We start from the raw sequence: 23,815 nt of genomic DNA, 5'->3' as shown, positions 1-23,815 counted from the left end.
GGATAACGGTCCTTTAGAAGAGCTGACATCTCGCCACATAGTAATAGTGAAGCTATTATTGTGGTGACTAGAGGAGTAATATAAACAAAAGGGGCTGTGCTGGTGTGGGTGATTGATTTCATGGAAAATCCGCAGTATTAGCAGGAATGCAATCGTCTAACATCTAGTCTTCAGTGTCCAGCTGTTTTTTCTTTCTCAGACTCACTCGTGTTGCTTCAGCTCAGCCTTGATGCGGCTTCTCAGCTCCTCCTCATTGTGCAGCATCAGACACACATGCTTATGCTGGGCTCGCAAACGAAACACTACCGCGCTGAGGAAACATGGAGTGCAATGCCACGCCGTGAAACAAAGCACAGAGGCAGGTTCCATCATGTGTGGGACACCGTCCACCAGTCTGAATTCACCTCCTCTCTGCTTCTTTTTGCCGTTCGATCTCTTCCTCCAGGTCATTTCTCTGCTCCGTCACACTCTGGATTTTCTGATGACACAGTTTGAGCTCTTCTCTAAAAAAAAAAAAGTGTTGGATTGAAAAAACAAAAAAACCCCACATTTCTAGCTATTACAATTCAACATTCATGACACTGCTCATTTGACCAGTTGGGTCTGTCAGCGGCACGCTGTGAGCACACCTACACACAAACACCTCAGATGCTTTGATAACAGGTTTTTACTTGCTAATGGTGCGTAACACAACCTGTCAGTCAATGTAACTTCAGTCTGACCAGGGAAAGCTAAAGTTCATTTTAACCCCGGCTGATTTAGATCCTCTTTTGTCCACAGTATTCTCGAGCAGGAAGCATTACAGCTCCATTCTGACCTAATTTGTGTCTGGATCCTGTGTTGATATTTTAGGTTTTTTTGTGAGTTTGTTCTTGAATTTGACTTTGCTTTCTTGTGTTTTTGTGTCATCCAGGTCATTCTCAGTGCTTTGATTTCTTTCTCTCCATTCACATCCAGACTGAATTACCTCAGTGTCTCTCTCATGTCTCTATTTGTCCCCCGCCCAATCCTTGAATACCTGAGCCATCCTCCCCTTCTGCAGGAGATCATTTTAATATCTTCAATATGTCTTTTGGTTCTGATACTGCTAAACGAAGGAAAACGGTGGGTTTGCAAGTGCAACTACATCACAGCTCATTGAGTGCTAAACAGCTGGCAATACGGACAAATAAAACCAGATGGAAGAAAAGTGGGGAAAGGAGCCATTATAGCAAATGTTCTCTCTACTGCCGGAATGATTTGCTGCAAATTGCCGAATCAAACGGTACAGAAATAACAGGCCCTGCGTGAAGGGAGCTGGAGATGTTGAAAAGGTGGAACAGTGAGGGAGAAATATAAGGCACTTTTTACCCACCCCGAAAACACCAAATTAAATATATTTTTAAATACTTCTGAAGATCTGAACAAGTGCGATCCTCTCGGTTAATGAGCGCTTTGGTTTTCAGGTCCAGACCTGGCTGTCAGCACTTCCTTCTCCTTCTGCGTGCGTAAAGAGGCCAGCTGGTGCATGCTTCGTCTCAGCTTGAACATCCGCGCTGTCCCGGCAGAAGTGTAACTCTGTCCCCCGCTGGCCTCCACAGAGGGGTCAAAATCACCATCACCCTCATCCTCTCTTAAAAGACATGCAAAACGACTGTTAGGAGCACAAATACAAATGTGAACTCCGACCATCTACAAATATATACACAACTATCTTAATACGGTGCAGAAAACATGGAAAAACCTTGGCTGAGCTTTATTGTTTTCTTTGGAAGGATTGCAGATTATGAGGCTAAGCCCACGAATGTCTTGGAAATTGAAGATCAAGAAATACCCACGTTATTAATTCTTCCATCCATTCTACATTATCATCCAAGAGGTTGGCCAGGCCTGGACTATCTTCTGAAGAAAGAATTAAACAAAATATTTTTACTGAATATTGCGTTTTCAGTCATTACTCAAGAGGTTTAGAGGACCTGCAGAACATATCTTTTGCATGACTGGACCAGACCTATGTTAAATTTTCAATAGTTTCATTGTTATCCCTGGAATTTGAAATGTAGCTTGCATGCTATGATAGGAATATTAATAAGTGCAGACTTTTGCATCTCATCTTCACTACATAACGGAGCAGCATTCTAGGATCTACGGTGACATTCTGAAGAAAAACACAGCAGTATCTGTGTGATGTGATTATTCCACTACAAAATTACATCTATGGATCATAACTGATTATTAAAAGTAATACAAAGCATACCTTTAAATAATAGCCGGACCTTTACTGTGCAAAACAATTGTGCTTGATTAGAATGGAATAAATTCTTTCATTGAAAATTAAGCAGGAAATGAAACTGGATCTCACCCTCACTGCTGGGGACATTCAGCTGTCCGCAGCTGTCTGACGGACATGGACTGTCTTCACCGTCCATGTCACCTGACCCCTGGAAAGCGTGGGTTAAAATTGTCAATGTGCACATGGAAACGCACTTCATTGTACTATATTCAGAAATATGTGAAAGTAAAAACCTTACTTCGAGGGTATGTTTTTTCAAAAGTACTTTTCCACTCAGATAGAAGACGTTGCTGCGCTTTGTTGTCTGTTTCCTTGGAGACGACATTCAGGGGCGTGGCCTGCCCTCCATGAAGGAATGGTCAAACTGGAAACACCCACTCAGAATGGTAAAAAGTGTTTTCGTAAGCTGAGAAATAAAGAAAGGAATTTTCCTTCTGATGATCTAAAAAAATATTCATAATAGAATCATTTAACTTTTGACTAACGTTCGTCATTATTTCTTGACGTTGAGCTTGACTCTCGCAGTTGTATCAAAAAAAGCGACGAATTTAGCGACAGCCCCTGGTACCACAAATCAGTGTAATAAAATAAAATAAAATAAAATACAACAGCAGTGTAAAAACTTCATTGGAGGTGATAAACGAGCAAAATGATGTCGTTTTTTCATCTGTAGATTTGAAAATAAAATCAAAACAATTCTTTCTGCATGTGCATTCTGTACGGAAGCCCATTATTTTAAGTAATTCCATACTAAACAACGTGCAAACCAAATCCAGACGCTTGAAGAATTCACTTGGGAAAATAAACCAGGGCAGGCGAACATTTATGGAGAGTCAACATGGCTGCATGTGTTGTATTGTTTCTGTAAATGGTGAAGAAATCCCTTCAATCATCTGCTTTTAGCGTGGAATGACCTAAATGAAAAACACTGAGAGGTTCCATTAAAAATCTATTATATCACTTTTTATTATATCACTTTTATTATTATATCACACACAAACAGGAGCAATATTTGTAGTTATATGGCTAATTTATAAACTTCCACCATTGCTGGGGACATTATTGCTCTGTGGGGAGTGAGCACAATGTGGTTGACTTTCCCAGTATATGAGCATCATTTCTATACATCCTGTGGTATTTTATTCACAAGAGTCTCCAGAAGAGGTTTAATCTATCGCATTATATCCGACATGAAAGCATAACCTCTGAGGTATCCAGTGATAGGATATAAAAGGAAAACACTCATGTGAATTAGAACTGGATTATACATTCAATTATATAACGGTCTGATGAGCACACAGTTAGAGGCAACGTGGAGCATAAACGTATAAATATTCAACAGTGATGGTGAAACGTTCTAACATGAGCGATGACGTCACCCCTTCGCCCTTTTGTTTTAAAGAAGTTTCTCGGGAAGTTTCACTTCAATCATAAAGTTCAACTTTTAGCCACCTCTTTTTGGCGAAGGGCAGAGAGAGGACAAAAACGGTGTTCGTCTCCACTCCCAAGCCACTTTATTTTTAACACATAATTACCATTTGGAGATGATTCTGGTGTGTCACATATTACATAACATATATGTTCGTGACATGCTTTCCTGCCGCCCCCGCCTTACGTGTCCAGATTGAATCCGACGTTTAGAGGCCAAATAAAGGAGGGATCGAGAGATTAGTGACACGCTCTCTCTCTGTCTCTCTCCTTTTCTCTGCATCTCTCTCCCTTTCCGTGCGTTTTGCGGCTGCGGCGTTGAATCGTTTCCGTTGTTGCGGTCAAACCGGGACTTCTCTGCGCGCTCTTCGCTTCTTTCGTGCGCTCCTGGATAATGTGGAAGGGCTGATCATGGGGTGACCGTCGACATCACCATCCACGTCCAGCATCAGCAGCAGCAGCATCCTCCCCGCACTCAACACGACGGAGAGCGCATCAAAAGGGGAAAACTGCCGCTGTCCGTTCCAGGGAACTTTATCTTTTGCCCGTTCCCTATCTTTCCGTTAATAATCCTACTAGGGCTGGAATGATGGAGGTTCCAACTTTTCTCCTGTCGAGTCTCGCTCTGATCATCGTTGGAGGGGACGTTTTTACCAGGTGAGATCGGCGTCGCCTTTTAGTGCTGGCGCAGATGTAATAAGTTAAAAAAAACCCTGATTTTTAGGTTTTAAGACAGAGCCAATAATAACAACCCTGTGACACAAGAGTCAAAGTAAGCTAAGACCAATTCACTTATATTAATGCGCATTACCCTTACAGTTAGTGCGTAAAATTTATTTATACACCCACAAGCCACGCATGTTTTCTCCTCTGCGTTTCTGGGCACGAGACCAGTTTGCATAAGGACCACTTAGCCACTTAGCCGAAGGCAGTTGTTGTCATCCCCGCCTGCGGACTTATTCCAGATCCGGTGCAGCTTGAAGATTGGTGATGTTTTAATTGCGCTCTGAAATTGTCCGCCATCCCCGGGATGACCAGAAGGGGCGCTGTTTTCATTTGCAGAGCGAAGAGCGCACGTATCTGCAGAGCTTCGCGCCACCAGGACGACAGTGTGCAAAAACATGCAGATCAATATAGAGCGTTTCCGTGCTAATGGTATTTAACCTTTATCGACACGTTTCCATGCTTGGCGGCATGATACATACATGTTAGAACTATGTTAACTGTGCATGGTAAATCCCTGCAGTCTGTTTCTTTGTGCAGAGTTGCAGCCAGGAAACAAACCCTATTGCTCTCATTGTACCCATCCACAAACACTGGGTGACGATATCTTTATGCACATTTCATCCACAAGATTAATCAGGTTGGTGATCGTCGTAACATAAACATGGATGATGCATTGTTGCACAACACTTACGCAACTACGCCCCAAGCCGCATCTCCAACGGCAGAAACAAAGTTGTCGAGGAAAACCATTTTGTTTTTGTCACATCTGAGGCTCTCCTAAAGCCACGGGGGACACACGGGGCTTAGCCTTGGGGATCAAGCTCCGCTGGCTTGTTTTAGGAGTTTTCATCCCATCCATGTTTATATAGCGCATTCTAAACACGACTGATTGAGGCGGCTACATGCACTGTGTTGCTACAGGATGATCTACTACAGATGTGATCTGCAGATACTCAAAAGTAGCACCATAACGGTTGAGGAATGTGGACCGTGGGGCGGGAGGGGGGGGGGTCGCTTTTGCAGTGGGATTTTCCTGCCTTTGATATCTGCTATTATTTTGTTGTCAGTACAACGTGGCGTCCGGGCTTTTACCTCTAATGATATATTGTGTTGAATGTGTCTTCCTGTCTCCCCATCCCTGAACAAGATTACTCTGGTGCTCAGTTTGGTGAAGTTGTGACTCATTATTTTACCCCAGTCCTGCATAGTGGGCACAATAGTGGACATTTTTATTTTTAATGCATGACTATGTTCTCCCAGTCCCAGCACATCATCCAAGACAGTAGATATTTGTTGCGTCTGGCCAGACGTTCATAGCTCCAAATCTAGATGGCTGCAGGGTCGATAAGGCGCGCAGTTTAGGGAGTCTTGTGAAATCCTATTTTTTTGCATGAAATGGCCACATATGTCACTATGTTTACCGCATTGTCTTTGCATCTGACATGTTTGCAACCTGAAGAGGTGTTTAAGAGCCCAAAAGTGGAATGAGCAGAATGAACCAGCCTTCATACATCCCCTGATTTAAAAAAACAGAATAGATTTTGATGCAATGCTAAAAAGACTGATATAGTCAATTATATCGATATTTATATCAATCAGTCAATCTTTATTTATATCGCGTCTGTTACAATCCAAATTGTCTCTAGGAGCTTGACAGAATCCCAGGGCCTGAACCCCCCAACACGCAACAGTGGCAAGGAAAAACTCCCCTTTAACAGGAAGAAACCTTGAGCAGGACCAGGCTCATGTAGGGGGACCCTCCTGCTGATGGGGGGGGCTGGGTAGAGAGAGAGGAGGACAGGGGGGAGGAGAGGAGAGGAGAGGAGGATAAGGGGGGAGGAGAGGAGAGGAGAGAATAGGCAGAGATCATGCAAGTAAGTATGGTTTTCTACTCCAAATTGGAGGAGTTCTCGCCTGTCAGGGAGCAGCTGCCGCTGCTGCTGTAAAGGCTGTAAATACAGTTCCCAACTGATCCAATAAAGCTTTCCAAACTGTGTTGGAGCAGATTATTCACCTTTTATCGTTGCTGCTATAAATGATCTCGTGTGATGAAGCGCTCTCTTGACTGTATCGTCTTTAAATGGCAACAAAAACTCCAGTGTTTCAACTCTTTCTTTTTAAACTGTCCTTCTACAACATTGCTTCCTGTCATTATTAGGTTCCTGCTTGGCTGAGGTGCAGAGGTGAAAATAAAACTGTTCCGCTGTGGCCGGATCTCAACAGCGGATAGATTTGACTACATCTGGACTGAAAAGAGGAATATCCGAGTACACGTGCTCCCGTTTGATGTGTAGAATGATGCGGTGCAGCTGGATTTAATCTGTAAATTCCATGATCTTTCCGCTCTGACAGCTTGTCCTTAAAGCTCAGTGCTCAGTCACAGTGCTGCCATAACTAATCTGCGTAAGAGGCTGAGTCAGCGGGTAAATCCCTCCCACTGTCAGACAGGACGCTCCCCAGAAACAGAGACTCAATCATCATCTCCCAGAAAACGTCCCCTGTCCCCCCCCCCGTCAGTCCAAGGTGCTGCCGCGACCCATCCAGGAAAACGTCCACAAAATGCTTCCTGCCTAGATGGATACTTCCCCCAGAGTTAATCTGGTCCACATATCCCCATCCATCCATCCATCCATCCATCCATCCATCCATCCATCCATCCATCCATCCATCCATCATCCATCCATCCATCCATCCATCCATCCATCCATCCATCCATCATTTTAGCCTCTAATATGGGTAACAAGGGGCTGTCCCAGTTTTCCTTTGAAGAGAGGCTGGGGACACCTCACACAGGTCACCAACCCATTCCAGAGGTCAATTTTCCCCCAATTCATGTTTTTGGACTGTGACAGGAAGCCGGCGTACCCGGCGAGAGTCCCCCGTGGGCATGGGGAGGACATGCAAGCTCCAGCCAGAACCCAGTTGTCAGCCCAACCACTGTGCCTGTCCCAGCGTGTGTCATTCATCTTTGTCACCAATGACTGTTGTGGTATTTAAAAAGTATCGTATCATCTGGAAATAGAAGGAGTAACGCGTTCAGCAGTGAAGGGAAAACAATCGGCTTGATAAGAGCGGTAAAACCGCTACTGTCATGGCAACATGGGTTCCACATGGGTGCACAATGATGTACACAAATGCAATTTGAAGAGGGGAGTTGGTCAGAACTATAGTGTCAGTATTTTATTTACCGAACTAGGCTACATGCTACATACATTTGCAACAAAAGAGCTCAGAGAACTCATCAAAGAGTCTTACTGTAGCTCCCACCCACGTTCTCACGTCCACCGTGAGGCTCAGAAACATTGACGCTCTACCTTTAAGCTGGCTGCTAACAGTCTTTGACACTTCCCAGATGCTCAGAGTACACCCATTAATGAAATCTATTTCAGGACAAATGTCACCTTATTATAATTCTCAGAAGCAGAGGACGCTCGCTGACCTGAGCACAGCCGCCCTGCGGCGTTTCCCCGCCGTGGTGCTGTAACACTTCCCCACATGCATCTTTCTACTCGACTGGATGTTCATCCCGAGGCCTTCCTGCAGCTTGTAGGACCTTTTGCTCTTTTGCCAGGGTTTATGCCCCTGTTTGATCGGTTCGTAGTTTTCCCTTTAAAAAAAAGTCCACGATAGCTGTGCAGATGTGAAGGTTCTCTTCCTTAAAAAAGAAAACAAGTCTTGATTGACCTTGATTTTTTTTTTTAATGGAAATTCTCTGATCTCCAGAGTGACCGTGAGGATTCCCAGAGTCATTGTGGATTTATCCTTAAACCTGCCTATCATCCAGGTCTTTATTGCCTCAAAAGGATGCTGAAAAGCGATTCCAGGCATCTGTGAATGACCAAAAACATTACACTGAACAGGAATGATCTGGATTGATCATAAATGATCTTGTTTTTCTGCTGTCCACAAAATACAGCATTGATTTTAAATACTCAGAGAGACCTTAGACGTCCATCATAACTGGAGCTGGGTTCTCAGAATCAGAAATAAAAGGACCAGTGGAAATGCACCTTATGATGTGATGTTGAGCGGCGTTTCTGATATACAGGCGTGGGTGTTGTTGGAGACACTGTTGCCGCGCTGGTTGTTCTGCCTCTTCCTCCGGCTCAGAGGTGACCTCCTGCCCAATGACTGCCTGTCGACCAGACGGCGGAGGCAGCTCAGGCACATCGCTGTCACCAGCCAGGTGTCTGTGGATCCTCGTTTCTTATTATTTGGGCCGCTACCATCGGTCCTGTTGCGCTTTTAGCCTGTTCCTTTGGCAGAAAGTGTCTGAACTCGCAGGTATTTCACTCTCCACTGCAGTTAATTTTGCCAATCAATGCTGACATTTCACTGACCTTTCACTGCTTCTTAATTTGGGTCAGAAAGCAACTATCAGTAGGAAAGAAAATGTCAAACACGCCCTCCTTTCTGAACTGAGCTGAAATGATCGATTGGCGATTGAATGTAAACTTTGTTGCGTCCATGTCATAGTATCACTTTCAGTGGTGGCAGGGGGAAACTGCTCCTCGGAGCATGCAAGTAACAATATAAAAGAAGTGGTTTGCCTCTGTCTTTTCTCCCCCTCAGCCCATCTGTGTAATGTTGGCCCACAATCAGGCGGGTGCAGCTCCAGTCACCAGGAGAGACCTTCTGGGGAGTGTCTGCAAATACACTCAGGCTGGTTCTCAGAATCGAGAAAATAGGACATTATTCCAATTACATTACAATAGGAGAAAATAATGATACGCTTATACGTGTCTCTCAGAGGCTTTATATTTCTCTTTTTCTGTTTAAAAGAATTTTAAATAGATTTCATGTCTACAAGTTAAAAAAAAAAAGCAATCCAATCCAATATAGGAAGTCTTGGAATCGTATAATCAATAAAAAACAAAAGACAGTCTTGCGTCACAGAGCAGCCTGACATGGTCTTTTTAACAGATTTCTTGGCTATTTATTCCTCCTTCAGGAAACCATCAATTAGCTGAGAAATCCAGTTATTACATAGTGATTAAGTCAGTCAGTGTTCCCATTAACTGCAGACACAAAAGTGACAGGCTAAAAATAAACTTGCTGTCGTATAATAGATTCACCAAGGAAATGTCTTTGAAAAATCACATGCTTTCTGTAAATTTGCAACATTTCCTTTTCTATTTTCTGTTTTTTAAATTTTAAATAATTTGATCTGTAGCTTATTTATGCATTTCCTTTTCCTGTCCATTTCACTGCGTCACTCTAAAACTTTACAGAATTTGTTCATTTAAATCACTGATCTTCTTGCAACAGAGCACGATTTATTTTGAAACAAACCATACATGTATTAGTAATGCACTGGTATAAGTCCAGTATGTATGTATGTATGTATGTATGTATGTATGTATGTATGTATGTATGTATGTAGTATGTATGTATGTATGTATGTATGTATGTATGTATGTAGACTGTGGTTTATCGGGCTGCACTGCCACCTGGTGGCCACTCTCCAGCACTGCTTCAGTTCAGTCTGGTGTCCATGGAGTGTCTGTCAGCATGGGGGGCTCTGGGCCCTCTGGCTCTGCCTGAGGAATACAGGAAATTTTCTTTTGCTGTAACAAAATATTTTAATGTCACTATTATTCCCCAGTTGAGAGGTTACAGAAATGTGAAGAGGTGCTTAAAGAAGGAAGTGACTTAAATCTGTTATTTGAAAAAACCCAAAAAACTCAATTTTCACAATCTGCTCTAGTATGATGTCTACGATTTAAAACAGGTCATTTTTTGCCAATGTCTGCTGGAATTAATCTGCAATTTTTGTATTTCTGCTCAGCTTCCTGCAAAATATTATAATGTTCAAGCCTCCAGAGTGGGTAATCACTTTGTGCAGACCACCATCCAGGCCGCAGCCATTTGAGCACACTGACAAAACAGAAGCACCCCACTTAGCCTGAAGAAAAGAAAATGACTTTAAATGGAGGGTGTTCAAATAAACCGCTATCTGGTTCTCCTGCCCCCTGGTGGACAAACCACAAATACCACATTTATACTATCTACATCAAAAGCTGGTGGAGTGACTCATAATGTATTTTTACCCCTGCACACCACAATCTAAGAGCGCCTCACATTTGGTGATCCATTTCATGACCTGTGTATATCTGAGGCTGTGCCAGGATTTCCTGTGGACATGTGGTGCGACAGAATGGCTGCTGAAGGTTGCTCTGTTTCCTGTTTGTCTCCTCTAGGGCCATGCTGAGTGACATTGGGGACTATGTAGGTACAGACATTCAAATATCCTGGTTGCCCAATCTGGATGAGTTAATGAAGGGCTATGCCAGAAATTTTCGCCCTGGGATAGGAGGTGAGTATGAGATCTACTGCTTGTGGCGTTGGGTTGCATTTCACCCCCTCACATTTACAGCCATCCTTAGCATCCAAACATGACAGGAAGTTGGAAGCTAATACACCATTCATGCATTAGCTGGTGTGTTTCAGTATATGGTAAGAAAAAAAGAAAGAGTTTGTTTTTGACGTGTTGCTAAGACTGGCTGCAAGATGTGAAACACCCAATGACCACAGCCATAGACATCTCAATCTCACAGCTTAACTCAGCTGATCAAAGGTGAAAAGGTGGGGGGCTTGAATAGCACACACGTGCAAATGGGGGGGCTTTACGCCTTCATACACCATCGTCATGTGGTGACGTCGTTCTTATCAATGTATCCTTAAAATGACCACTATGGAATCATATGTTTTTGAATGTGACTTCCATCATTCAACAGCCTTCCAGAGTTCCACTTGTATCATTAAAGGACAGTAAATAGCTAATATTTCAACATTTTAAGAGAGATTTTTTTTTTTGCACAGTAGGAGGATTTAATTCCATACTTGGAAACTAAAATTCTCTTTCACCTGTTGCATTTCATACAGTAGTTACCAATGAATTTAATGTATGGCAGACTCATTTTAGTATTCCCAATATTCTCCTTAGACTCTGTGTAAAAAGCAGTATAGACCAGTTCAGTCACACCTAAAGTGGGAGGAAAATAAGACTTCTTCTCCACCAGAAATGAGATCAGACTACAAGCACATCTTCCCCCCCCCCACCAGCGTATGAAATGCATTAAGCATATTATTTGGTGTTTTATTAAAGCCACTGCTGCATTAACTGCACTGCATTTTATTGTCCGTTTTACGCCTGCGTTATTAAGCTGTGCACCTCCACGGGTGAAATTTCACTCATTTCCATCATGTGACGCACTCAAAACTGACCTTGAGGGCCCACAAGCGTGCCATTGTAAATCACCTCACACCACGTATCCATTTTTTTCCCCGAGCCAACAGAATATGATTTGCTAGAGTAGAGTGAGTGGCGGGTGTTGAATGGTGGGGAATTTTAATTTCTGATTCCTTAATGTTCATTTTAAATAGCGTCTGTACTCTGCACCACTGTGCCCCCCTGCAGTTTCTGCCCTCTGGCATCAGATCATAGACACACACTCCATGCAAATCATATGGCAAACTGTTGAGTGGAAATGTGTGTGTGTTGAACCCAGTGCCACTTAGCATGTTTAATCTCCATGCACTGCAGGAGTGTTTCAGATGTGGGAGGATGGGGCTGGGGGAGTGGGGGCACATGGGTGATGGAGTGAGGACGGGAAGAACAGGTAGAGTCTTTGTACTTGGAAACAGGGAGGGAGGGGTGGGCCAGGTCTGTGTTCTCACCTCTCCCCACCCCCCGCCCACACAGGTCCACCGGTGAACGTGGCCATGGCCATCGAAGTGGCCAGCATCGACCACATCTCTGAGGCGAACATGGTAAAGTATCTGTCCCGTGCTCACTGTGATCTTTACCGTTGCAGTACTCGCGATTTACATAATCCTGATTTATCCCACTCGAGGGTTTGAAAGCACTCCGAAGCAACACTTGTGGAGTAATTGGATGATTGGAATATTTTCATGGGTTTTCCATGATAAGAGTCACAAATGGGGATGGACCACATGTGTCCAGAGTCCCTGATTCATTCAGAATCCTTCAGAATGAATCAATCAGGGTGTGTCCGACTTGTCACACAGGGACCACCCCTCCCCCGATGGGCAAGCTAGATGTTCTTTCTTTAAATTCTTATCTGCCCAAATATTTTCTCAGCCCTGTTTTGTTGGCAGTATGGACAGAATTCCTGTGAAGCCACAGTGCTTCCTCAGGCCCAGATGTTTAGTCTCTTATGCATTTGCATGTGTTCCATTTTGGCTGAATAAATTCATTCAAAGAAGTGAAAAGTTTGTTTTTCCTGCCCGTGAGTCAGGCCTCGTGTTTGCGCCTCTTTTTGCTCCCTTGGCAGGAGTACACCATGACCGTGTTCCTGCGCCAGAGCTGGCACGACGACCGCCTGTCCTACAATCACACCAACAAGACGCTGGGCTTGGACAGCCGATTTGTGGACAAGCTGTGGCTGCCTGACACTTTCATCGTCAACGCCAAATCTGCTTGGTTCCACGACGTCACGGTGGAAAACAAGTTGATCCGCCTGCAGCCCAACGGAGTCATTCTATACAGCAGCCGGTACGAGCAAACCAGATTACCGTCTGCACCAGACAGACACGCGTAATCCCCGCAGTCTGTTTCTGGTTGCTCTAACGTTGACCTTCTTTTTCTCTGAATTTTAGTGCGAGTGGGTCTTATTTGTTGTTTGTGGAAATATAAATCCCTTACGAGTCCAACCAGACTCCCAGAGATAAGAGTATAGTAGTTTAGTTGACAGGTGAAGCTACGATGATCCTGGATTAGTCCCACGTCGTAAAATCGGGAGCCTCCTCAAACGCAGTAGTAACGACAGAGACACACGAGGGGTTCGCCACCAGAGTGACTGATCTCCTAATTGAACAGAGAATTTGTCCTTTTTCCTGAGATGGCAGGAGCAAGAACAACGTTTGACATGATAATTTTGCTATGGACGTTCTCTGTGTGCAATATTCGGGCGAGAGACAGAACAAGCCCTGTGGGGGGAGAACAAATTAAAGACTAACAATAAACATAAAAGAGCCTCCTGGCCCCTCCCCCTAACTAGCTGCTGTAGAAGCCCAATCCTGCCCTCTGATTGGTTGGAACACTTTGTTATGGTTTGGGGAGCGGGTAGGTTCACAACAGTTTATCGATGTTTCTGCGAGCTTTTAAAGAGGGTAGGTGTCCCGCAGAGACCGGAGCTTCTCACCGTCCTCCCGGGAGACAAGCTGTTACCATGCCTTCCTGTAAGAGCGCAAAATGTTGGCGCTCAGAATCGCTGACACAAAATTTAATCTGGTCTTGTGTATGTAAACTAATCATGCCTCACAAGAAAAACCCGCTGGGGGACAGTTGTGCAACGTCCAGTTGTCAGTGACAGATCTCAGAGTTATTTCCTGTTTCTTCTTCTTGACCAAATCATTTAGACATTTGCATAGGTCCTCAGGAATACTGTCAATAGTTTTAGAAGTTGACATGTTCCGTGCTGCTTCTAGAATCACTTCCACCGTCGCCTGTGATATGGACCTGACCAAATATCCTATGGATGAACAGGAGTGCAGGCTGGATTTGGAAAGCTGTAAGTCACATTTGTGGGGTTGATTCCTTGATTTATAACCATACGACGTTGTAAACACACGGCCGTGTATTCGTAGACGGCTACTCTTCAGAGGACATCGTGTATCACTGGTCGGAGAGCCAGCAACACATCCATGGGCTGGACAAACTGGAGCTCTCCCAGTTCACCATCACAGCTTATCGATTTGATACCGAAATAATGAACTTCAAATCTGGTGAGCAGCCATGTTGTTTTGTTTTCCTCGTTTTTGCCTGGAATTTGAGTTAGTGACAGTACGACAGAACAGGTCTGAAAGCCTCTCGCACGTTCTGGAGCTCTTTTACGTGTCATTTACCTTCTTTTCTGTTTCTTTTGCCGGTTTGGATGTCGCCGTTGAATAGCTACAGATTCTTTTTGAAGAGAGATGTTTTTTTCTATCTCTTCAGGCATTTTTTCTTATATTGTATGCAAAGAAGGACTAGATCAAGTCAGGCTTGCTGCTGGGGGAAGTGGGAGGTTTAGAAATTTAGTCTAGAGTGCTGCTGGAAAAAAAGGTGCTAGCGATGTCACTTTAAGCCTGATGTTTTTGAGCTTTTCCACCAGGGGCAAAAAAAAGAGCACGCAGGCTTTTCTTTGGTCATGCCAGTTTTTTTGAAGAATAAACGGGTGTTATAGACGTGTACTAAGCTTCTCCGGAAAGCAATAAATGGCTGCCACTGTTCTTCCTACAGCTGGTCGATTCCCAAGGCTCAGTCTGTGCTTCCAGCTGAGGCGAAATCGAGGCGTCTACATCATCCAGTCATACATGCCTTCCATTTTGCTCGTGGCAATGTCCTGGGTATCGTTCTGGATCAGCCAGTCAGCAGTTCCCGCACGTGTAACCTTAGGTTGGTGCTCATTTAAGTGGTTGAATTAAAGGTCAGAGGGGACTTAGATCAAAAGTGGTCTTGGGACGATAAACAAATAATGACCCTTGGTGTGACCCCTCTCTTTTTAATCACATCAAAAGGTTCATGCTGGTGTGGAGTTTCACAGTGATTGCTCATACATATGAGGGATTGGCTATGCCTAAATCAGTACTTTAGCCTATTACAAGTAGGACCTTTGTTCAAAACAATAAAAGATGTGCCAGGATGTTTAATGCCATGATTGTTAATCCTCTAACCTCTAACCCCTCTAACCACCCTGATCCAAACAAGCTAACAGTTAACTCTAGAAATGTACTCACAGTGATTTATTTGGTTCTAAGGGAGGCACGAATTCCATTATATTTCAATCATAATGAACCATGTGGTGTCACTAAAGTGTTGCTGCCGAAATGTCCCTTAAACAACTTTAAATGCATTCGGGTATGTTGTTAAAGCCCCAGGGGACTCCAGGCTGTTCAGTGTAAAGTGTTCTTTCCTACAGGCATCACGACTGTCCTCACCATGACTACGCTGATGGTGAGTGCCCGCTCCTCCCTGCCTCGAGCATCAGCCATCAAGGCCTTGGATGTTTACTTCTGGATTTGCTATGTGTTTGTGTTCGCGGCCCTCATTGAGTATGCCTTTGCTCACTACAATGCCGACTACCGACTCAAGGAAAAGGCCAAAGTGAAGGCCAACAAGCTGAGCTCTGAGGTGAGGAAAACATTCTCCGCATGTCTTCTCCTCAGCAGGCAACAAAGCAGAAATTCATAGGATGGGTGTGTGTGTGTGATAATGTGATTCCTTACGTGAACTATTGTTTGTGAGGTGGGCTGTTTATTTATTTATTTCATTCTTGTTATTTTCAATCAGGACAAACCTCCCAGTGTCTTCTCTCTGTTCTTCTCTCTTTTGCCGCAGTCCATTGTGAAGAATGGAAAACAGGCTATGGTCCTTTTTTCCCTGTCAGTCACTGGGATGAACCAGAGCGTTATGGTTTCCAACCGCCAGGGGCGAACCCAGCGCTCCAGCAGTGAAATCCCAGGGGAGGTGGCCAGCGAGGAGTCCGAGCCAAGGCGGAGAAGGTCCAAGCAGACGGAGGAGCCCAAGGAGGAGAGGAAGTGCTGTTCCAAATGTGTCTGCAAGCCCATTGATGCGGACACCATCGACATTTACGCCAGGGCCGTGTTCCCTTTCACGTTTGCTGTGGTGAACGTGATCTACTGGGTGGCGTACACGATGTGAGTTGGAAGGTAGCTGGTCTTAGCAAATGGCCGCCATCCAGGACTGTATATACAAGAAACTGCTGGAGGTTTGCCGCTAGAATCCTGGCAAACTATTGCGGCTGGAACAGAAGTGCAGAAGGAATGAAATGTTATGACTTGTGAATATGTAAATGAAGTAATTATCGGAGGTGGGAATGAGTTTATGAAGTGCCGACCGGCCTCTGCTTCATTAAAAACAAACAGAGAGATGTACTGTATAAATGCAAAAGATGGAGTTGTCTGTTGGAGGCTCTCGCGTGCACAGTATACCCAACAAATTACCTAAAAACCCTGCTACATGAACACAAGTCACCACAACAAATCACCCTGCTCGATTACCCGCAAGCTAGCATCCTGTCTTTGGAACAGAAACAAACACAGTTAGCCTCAGTCACTCAAAGCCACATTCTGGAGCGGAATGCCTGTTATCTCCAGAGACAAAACGCCCAAACTCCAGGATAACACGATGAGGTGTACCACTGTTCTGCATGGCTGATAACTCCTGCACCCTCCTCCCTCTCCATCATCAGCCCCTCCTTTATTCCCCCTCTCTCCATTTGGTCCTCCACCCATTTTCTTTTCTATTTAATTTTTGTTTAGGACCTTTGGAGCATCTTATCTCCACCTGCTAGTTCTGTCTGTTTCCTCAACATTAAAGGAGTTCTTCCACTACCTGCGTCTGTGTCTCTCACTCATAAAAAAATAACAATTCATTACTTTTGTATGATTAAATCTTACCTGAAAAACAAATACAAAATCTCCTAAGAAACAGTTAGTCGGGGTACTTGGAGATGTTAAATTGCTCATACATATGAGTGTGTGAATGAATGATTTGTAAAGATGAAAGAAGAAAGAAGTGGAAAATAAGTCATTTAAGGATATGTGATAAAATATAATTCAGATTTCTGTTTTAACTCAAGGGAAGTGAAATTATGTGTTTAATCTAAACCCTCTTATATTTAGAATTGTCATCAAAATAGACGATGTTAGAAGGGCTAAATAACTTAGTAACAAATTCAAATGTGAAATTCAAAATTCTATAATTACAAACACATTTTTGCATTACAAAAATCCAAAAGGAATAATCAGCTCCTAAATCCAACAGCGTTACACATTTAAACTCTAACGCCATTTTCATGGCTGTTCTTCTATAGCTCCTTGTGAAAGGATGTTTTGGGACCTCCGATAATGTAGGATAAATATCCTGAAGTGCATAAAAACCATTCACTCAACACATAAATGCCACGACTAACTTGAAGATGGACACTTGCAGCTTGTCTGAGCAGAACAAGACTTTGCTGGTGTATTTCTGCAGCCCCTTTCAGCACCGCATATGAAAAAAAAGTTTTTGGTTCGACTGTATGCTGATGATACGGTTGAATTCCCAATATTTCATCGCTGTGGAATCAAACCATTTCTTTACCACTGGTTTCAAGCTTTGCATATCTCATAGCTGCAATGACTCATGATTCTTTGTTTAAATGATTGACCTTCCTCGTTAGCATCAGCACCATTCTAATTTCTATGCAGCAGCAGCAGCACTATACCCCCACACCTCTGCGCCTCCATCCGCTGTTGTGGTTCGATGGTTCAGTGCGTGCAGGGGCTGATGCTGTGAGGCTGTTATCAAGGGCCAGCAGTAGCAAAACAGATCAGGCATGGGTGTGAGCAGGACAGGGCCGGCTTCTCCCAGAGAGATAACTTTGTTCTGAGGAGAGATGACATCATGACGGATGGCGATGAAGACGTGGGCACAGAGGGAAGGAAATGTTATCTGACAATGGCACCAAACAGATCGAGACAGACTCATAAACACGCATACACGCGCCTGACATAGGTAGAGGAGGCGGCCACGACTTCAACTTTAAAGTCAGGTCCTCGTGTCCGACTTTGCTGTGGTTGTTTTTACCAGTGCAGAACCTCTGAGGGGACCTCTCAGGGAACCAGAAGAAAAGGATCTCGTCCAAACTGAAGCAAAGGAGTCCAGCTTAGGTGGTGGGTTCGTACTGCATGTTTCAGCTCCATACATAATGCATGGTTTCTGTTCACGGCCAATTCATGACTGCGGCACACAACACTTTTTCTGACACAGGCGATTACAGGGAAAGAGAGATGACCTGCACTCATGTTTAATTCAAGGAGCTGTTAAAAACAGTCATGGAAAATGTATTTTTAATGCCAGTTTGACATGATAAAGACTGAAGTTTCCAGTACAAAACACAAGATTTATGGAACTTTTTGCATTTCTTTTTCCTTTATAATCATCACTTCTTTTGCTGGCCTGTTAGGCAGAATCCTTCAATATTAGTGTCCAGGATTTACTTTGCTCAATGACTTTTAAGTTGGAAGTGTTTTTTTTTCAAGAATAGTTTTCATTATTAATGGGATGTTGTTAGTTATCTATCTGTCTCCAATGGAGCTGTGCTGCATTACCAACCAAGCTAACAATGAGAATCCTTCTCTGAAAAAGTTTGTTATACATACTATACTACATAATGAGTTTGCGGATACCAACGGGAGAGCTGAACACAGATGTGACCCATTGATGAGGAAGGGATGACACCTCGTATCAAGTCATCATGTCTTCACAAATATCCAGATCATCCAGACGTCCGATACAGGCTCAAAGCCTCCCAGAGTTGTAAATCGTGAACTGTGGACTGATTACTAATCACTGCTTACGCTGAATTCCCTCACAGCTCAGAAGCTTTCATCCCGTTGATTAATTGACAGCAGGGACCGCTCGAACGCTAACACTGCGCAGCAGTTATTGATAATGAAATCAGAGCGGGGGGTTTGATACTGCACAAGCCTTCAGACATTTTTGCAACGATGCCCTGTGTGGGTTCTGGCAGTATAGATAGATTCTTGCCCGTTCTCTGAGAGCCTCAAATATATCGCAACATTTCATCAAATTGAAGCCACTCTTGGCTGCTGTGATGAAATGTCAAATATTTACCAGAACTTCTTGAAGCAATAAACTCTGACAGAATATTGAAAAGTTAGAGAAGCTGAGCCAAGTTTCAGCTGTCAGTGTTGACGAGCTTGTTTGTGTTGTCTCTGTAAAGCGCCATGTGCCGTCTCCTGAACGTCCTGCTGGCTCTGCTCAGCCGTTTCCTGTTTGCGATCCACGGGGTGGTGACGGTGTGGCGCGTGGTGGCCATCAAACAGGAGCCACTCTATTGGCTGCTGCTGACGGGCGTGGCACTGCTGGGCCTGGAAATGGCCGTCACACTCAAGTGCACCCGGAATGCTGAGTGGAAATGGTAATGTTTGACATTTGACCACAAAATTTTGACAATTTGTTCGTTAAAGACGCTTGTTATTGTCCTACTTTACACTTGCACACGTGAATAAAGTGAGTAAGTCATTTTCTCACAGAGCAATTCACTGTGATGTACAATCATCAGGTAGACCTTGTGATGAATAATAGATGCTGTTTTTTAGTTTTAATCTGCTGGGTTTTAGCGAGTCTGTTTTTGTTTGGACCCTTTCATGTACGTCAGCAGAAAAATAACACAAAGTTTTTAAGAAGTTTTTATAACCTGAGCCCGAGGTGGTTTTTCTAATTTTATGCTAAAATGTTACTTTCACAAAATGTCCTTGAGTCCTGTCGGCCGCCCACACGGCCATTGCCACAGACAATTCTGAAACAATTCAGATAGTGTGATTTCCATTTTCCTGTTTCCACCACGTTTGAGAGCCCTCCCCCCCAGAGCCACACTTTAAAAATGCTTTCTGATTATTGGTATTATTGTTATTATTTTTTGTCTGGTAAAAAACCTTAGCCTAGTGAACATATTCAGCATTAACTATGCAGATAATAATCAGTTGTATTATTGCAACCACAGTTGTGGCAGCCTAAAAACCTCATTAGTCAGCACCTGTGAAGACATGTGGGCAAAGTAGGAAAATACGGCATGATGGGAAACTGGCGCACTTGTGTCGACATTTGGGTTCATGTCAAACATGGACTCACGTGGACTTTTCAAGGATTGTACCGACTCTTTCAGCAAGAATGTCTCCAACTGCACAACATGCTGGTGCCGCTCTCGGAGCCTGAGAACCCCACTGCTCAGCCGGCAGAATTATCGCACCCTGAAATCATCAAATTTATCAAAACAATTGTTTTCCAAAACCTTCACAGTCTGAATGTTGCAGAGAAAAAAAATCTATATTCCTGTGTTTGTTTAACCTAAAGATCTCCTCTAATGGTGAAAGAAAAACCATTTGGTTCAAATTGCTAATTAATACATCGACCTGTGGAACTCAATTAGCCCACAGAAGAAATCTGTTGCAGCCTTTGTGAACATGATTTGAAACAGAAGAAAAGAACTTTGCTATTGGGAAACTTTGTGACTGCTCCGTCCGGAGCGATGAGAGGCAGCCCGCCAGAGCCAGCAGCAGCGTCTGCCAGCACGGTCTTCTGTAGCTCCTTCTTCTGTCTATCAAAAACAAATCCAGTCTTCTGAACTTATTGTTCTGTCACTCACTGAGCTGGAGTCCTAGATCCAACACCCCTGCCGCTGCCTAAGACAAAATGTCTGACCAGCTCTCTTCCCCCTCCCTTATTTAATATAAAAGCACCTTGAAAAAAACAGCCATCATCCTTTATTACAAAGCCACACAGGAAATAATCATTGGGTGTCATTCAGCACTTTGCTGCATCTCATTCAAAAGCTCGGGCTCCCTGGCAAGTACTGAGCTTTCTGCAGGCTTCTTTTTCACACCGAGTCTTACTTTGAAGTTCCCTCCTTGTGGAAAAGGCTTTGCGCCGTCAAGTAGGATTTGCATATATGATGAGAATAATTGCCTGTCTGAAATTCAACACTTTTTTTTTAGGGGAAAAACGTGGGGATTCTTTCTTCTTCAACGTGTGGTAAAGATGCATGTCCCTAAAAATAACCCATTCGTTCCTCTCCAATGGTGGTCTTCTTTTTTTTTATTTTTTAGGTTTTCCCCCATGGTTTTTCTTTACCTCAGTACTGTCATCCCATCCATCTGGTTTCTGGAGCTGAGTCTGCTGCAGTCCAAGGTGCCTGTCAACAACTCCCCAGGCCCCGAGCTTCGTTTGCTAGCTCACCTCCCGATCACAGCGGTAGGCATCCCGCCACAATCCTGCCCTCCACGCTGCCACATTAAAGCATTACCTTACATCAGATAAGATTTAAATCTTGCACGGGGGTGGATAAACTATTAGTTGCAGGAAATGTGCAACAACCACACTGAGCTGGAGTGCTGATAGGCTCCTGCTCTTGCGCTCAGATCTCTGTTTTTTGTTTTTTGTGCAGTGGTGGTTTTAGTGCAGTTTCTTTCATGTTTTTTTTTTCTTTTTCTGCCCTTGGCTGCGCTTGAGGCTTGATGGTGGGTTCTGAAACTTGAACACACGTTGTGTCTGAAGTGTCCAGGGCTGCTGTCAAGTTAAACTCACCCAACCTTGACATAATAAAGTTCAACCACATGGTTGTTACCCTCAGAGTGTGAGGGCGAAGCTTTGTTGTTTGGCCTTACTGTGGAGGAGCTACGGCTTCTTTTCCAATTTATTGTTTAAATGTTGAATCACAACAGCACAAATTATTTGGGACCTCATAAAGGTCACACCATGATTGTTCTTTGAGACTCTCTGCTGGCTTAGAGGAGCTTCCAGGGTCAAAATCGGTCTTGTCTGGTCATTTGCATTGTTAGAAATGTGAAATTAAAACCTTATTTTTAAAAGCTGTTACATTTAGGATCTGAAAATTAGCCACGCTACAAAACATTGGGATATATTTTCATGTTTTCTGAATTTGGAAACATCTTCAGTATATTGTAAATACAAATTGCTTCATAAGTGGACCGCTATTTTGAACACAATTACATAATTGAGTGAAATATTTTGCCCCTCTGACTCAGAAGGAATGAGCAGATATTCTGGTCAAGAGTGGAGCGCCTATACTTAATCTTGCAAATATGAATATACAGTTTGTGTGATTGATATGCTGTATATCGGCAAATCTTGTGAATTAGGCATAACATGTATTACACAACTAATGATGCCGATATAATTGGTCTTTCTTCTCACAGGGTGTAGTGGAGCTGCACCCAGAGAACTGGGTGGCTGGACTGGAGCAAACCATGCTCATCGTCTTAGTTTTGGGTCGTTGGCTGATGCCCAAAGGTGACATGTCTCGCGACCAGCTCTCCCAGCTCCTAATGGTGTATGTAGGACTTGGAGCAGACATTCTGGACATCTTTGACACCTTCAAGGAACCTGAAGTCCAAAACAACCGTGCGGTCGTCATCATAGGTTTGGCCCTGTTCTCCTGGGCACTCATGCAGTTTCCTCTGGTACTGACGCAGACCCAGTCGACACTGGGACAGCCTCCACAGAGGGGTCCAGGCGGTCTCTGTCCAGGTGGTCCGTCTGCATTCACCTCCTGTTGCTCCAGCGAAGTGTGGAGCTTGTTGCTCACAGTCGGGCTCCAGGACGGTCCGTTCCTGATTTACCGGCTCTACCTCATGGCTCAAGAGCAGGTGCTCAACCAGCTAATGATCTTCTTCACCTGCAAGAACATTCTCATAGTCCTCTTGGAACTCTATCGGATTTTTGTGATGCAATGCAAACAGCCGGTGAGGTGTGCAGATATGATGCGTACAGAGTTGAGGGCTGGTGGTCCTCATACAGGCAGAGATAGGAGCAAGGGGAAGGAAGACGATCGCATAGATGAACAAGCATAAAATTGGGTTTAAAATAGGGATTTAAAATTCCATCACAAAGCAGAACATCACACAGACACACGCACGCTCCTAAAAGCTGTACCCGACAGCCACGCCATGCATCTGAGCCTTGCTCGGAGACACCCTCTGGAGGCCCGGTGACTGGAAATAGACCACAGCAGAAGAGAATAAGTCTCCACTGAACAGATCAGAGATGAATTTATGAGTCTTCCTTTGATAAAAAAAAGAAGAAAAAAGAACCCTCTGAAAATAAATGTAGTGTTACAATTGGGGGAGAAAACAAGTTCAACAAGTTTAATATGTTTGAAATATATGCTGACATTAACAGGATCAGTCAATGTGTTCTCCGGTTGAGTACTTCCACTTGAATCTGAATGAAATATTTAATCTGCTTTTTTAAAAAAAATGAAATAAAGAATTTGAAGATGGGAAAGATATCAATTTTGCCAATACAAGAGAAATACCTTTTAATAAGCAAGCCTTATCCAATAAATATCCTTAAAAAAAAAGCGGAAAAAGCAATTTGTTTTTTATATCATGACCATGGGATGGCAGTGTTGCCTAGTAAACCACAGGAAGTCACCGTGAAACATGTGAGGCAGTTGATAGAGAGGAAAAAAGGGGCCAAAACCTGTGAGACGGAGTGCTGCTGAACTTCACGCTGTAAAAATGCATTCTTTATTGTGACATCTAAAGAACGACGTGAAAAACTGTGTAAAGTGTCTTTAATGCGGCCATCTTCAGGTTGCGGCAGTGTAACGGGGCCTCTGATGTAGCCGCCTAATCAAGCAGATCCGACGGGAGGAGAGATTTCGCCCCTACTTTTCAAAATGCGATTTTCCCTCTTGAGCACACTCAGCGGCGTGTTTGAGAGCTCGGGCATTTTTTATTATGTCTGAAAAAGCACACTCGTGATTATGTGGGCAGGTTCGCCGCGATGCGCTCTCGCTTTCTCTCTTCTGAGCGATGGAAAGTGCTGTTGTG

At 43.8% G+C, this 23,815-nt stretch overlaps 3 protein-coding genes and 1 long non-coding RNA gene across 17 annotated transcripts in view; 3 read left to right on the top strand and 1 right to left on the bottom strand.

Annotated features, from left to right (window-relative positions):
- Positions 1-2,725, top strand: part of LOC130530196 (uncharacterized) — an 8,585-nt gene extending 5,860 nt beyond the window's left edge. Inside the window, exon 3 of the long non-coding RNA XR_008951764.1 lies at positions 1,446-2,725. This is a non-coding gene — a long non-coding RNA (uncharacterized LOC130530196). The remainder of the gene's footprint in view (positions 1-1,445) is intronic.
- cfap74 (cilia and flagella associated protein 74) overlaps positions 1-4,773 on the bottom strand; it is a 29,988-nt gene extending 25,215 nt beyond the window's left edge. For 6 of the 12 annotated variants that reach the window (XM_057041135.1, XM_057041138.1, XM_057041141.1 and 3 more), the window contains exons 1-8: positions 3,808-3,944; positions 2,511-2,649; positions 2,342-2,420; positions 2,237-2,260; positions 1,818-1,881; positions 1,454-1,612; positions 405-503; positions 206-310 (exon numbers count right to left, since the gene is read on the bottom strand). In XM_057041135.1, the coding sequence (XP_056897115.1) occupies positions 206-310; positions 405-503; positions 1,454-1,612; positions 1,818-1,881; positions 2,237-2,260; positions 2,342-2,420; positions 2,511-2,597 (617 nt within the window). In that variant the 5' untranslated portion in view covers positions 2,598-2,649; positions 3,808-3,944. Of the gene's footprint in view, positions 1-205; positions 311-404; positions 504-1,453; positions 1,613-1,723; positions 1,882-2,236; positions 2,261-2,341; positions 2,421-2,510; positions 2,650-3,807; positions 4,027-4,549 lie in introns of those variants that run through there. The other 6 variants (XM_057041137.1, XM_057041136.1, XM_057041143.1 and 3 more) reach the window with 6 other exon arrangements.
- On the top strand, positions 3,988-16,786 carry gabrd (gamma-aminobutyric acid type A receptor subunit delta). 3 transcript variants are annotated; one of them, XM_057041150.1, is made up of 10 exons: positions 3,988-4,357; positions 10,627-10,742; positions 12,132-12,199; positions 12,724-12,944; positions 13,880-13,962; positions 14,039-14,176; positions 14,673-14,828; positions 15,352-15,386; positions 15,486-15,563; positions 15,771-16,786. In XM_057041150.1, the coding sequence occupies exons 1-10, from the start codon at positions 4,287-4,289 to the stop codon at positions 16,092-16,094; spliced, it is 1,290 nt and encodes a 429-aa protein (XP_056897130.1). In that variant the 5' UTR covers positions 3,988-4,286; the 3' UTR covers positions 16,095-16,786. The 3 variants fall into 3 exon arrangements, with proteins under 3 accessions (XP_056897130.1, XP_056897129.1, XP_056897131.1); XM_057041149.1 differs by having other exon boundaries at positions 3,992-4,357; positions 15,352-15,563; XM_057041151.1 differs by lacking the exon at positions 10,627-10,742 and having other exon boundaries at positions 4,218-4,357; positions 15,352-15,563.
- Positions 16,787-16,929: 143 nt separating this feature from the next.
- Positions 16,930-23,544, top strand: LOC130530192 (transmembrane protein 26). Its single transcript, XM_057041164.1, has 3 exons — positions 16,930-19,380; positions 21,068-21,212; positions 22,178-23,544. The coding sequence occupies exons 1-3, from the start codon at positions 19,187-19,189 to the stop codon at positions 22,829-22,831; spliced, it is 993 nt and encodes a 330-aa protein (XP_056897144.1). The 5' UTR covers positions 16,930-19,186; the 3' UTR covers positions 22,832-23,544.
- The last annotated feature ends 271 nt before the right edge of the window (positions 23,545-23,815 follow it).

Source organism: Takifugu flavidus, chromosome 8 (assembly GCF_003711565.1).
Source record: "Takifugu flavidus isolate HTHZ2018 chromosome 8, ASM371156v2, whole genome shotgun sequence".
NCBI lineage: Eukaryota > Metazoa > Chordata > Actinopteri > Tetraodontiformes > Tetraodontidae > Takifugu > Takifugu flavidus.
The sequence above is the reverse complement of the archived record's forward strand: the minus strand, read 5'-3'. Positions and strand labels throughout refer to the sequence as shown.

Coding starts and splice junctions, on each gene's coding strand:
- gabrd (XM_057041149.1), top strand. CDS start 4,287: ATGATGGAGGTTCCAACTTTTCTCCTGTCGAGTCTCGCTCTGATCATC. Junction 12,945..13,879: donor GTCATTCTATACAGCAGCCG/GTACGAGCAAAC, acceptor TGCTGCTTCTAG/AATCACTTCCACCGTCGCCT. Junction 14,177..14,672: donor AATAATGAACTTCAAATCTG/GTGAGCAGCCAT, acceptor TTCTTCCTACAG/CTGGTCGATTCCCAAGGCTC.
- LOC130530192 (XM_057041164.1), top strand. CDS start 19,187: ATGTGCCGTCTCCTGAACGTCCTGCTGGCTCTGCTCAGCCGTTTCCTG. Junction 19,381..21,067: donor CGGAATGCTGAGTGGAAATG/GTAATGTTTGAC, acceptor TTTATTTTTTAG/GTTTTCCCCCATGGTTTTTC. Junction 21,213..22,177: donor CTCACCTCCCGATCACAGCG/GTAGGCATCCCG, acceptor TTCTTCTCACAG/GGTGTAGTGGAGCTGCACCC.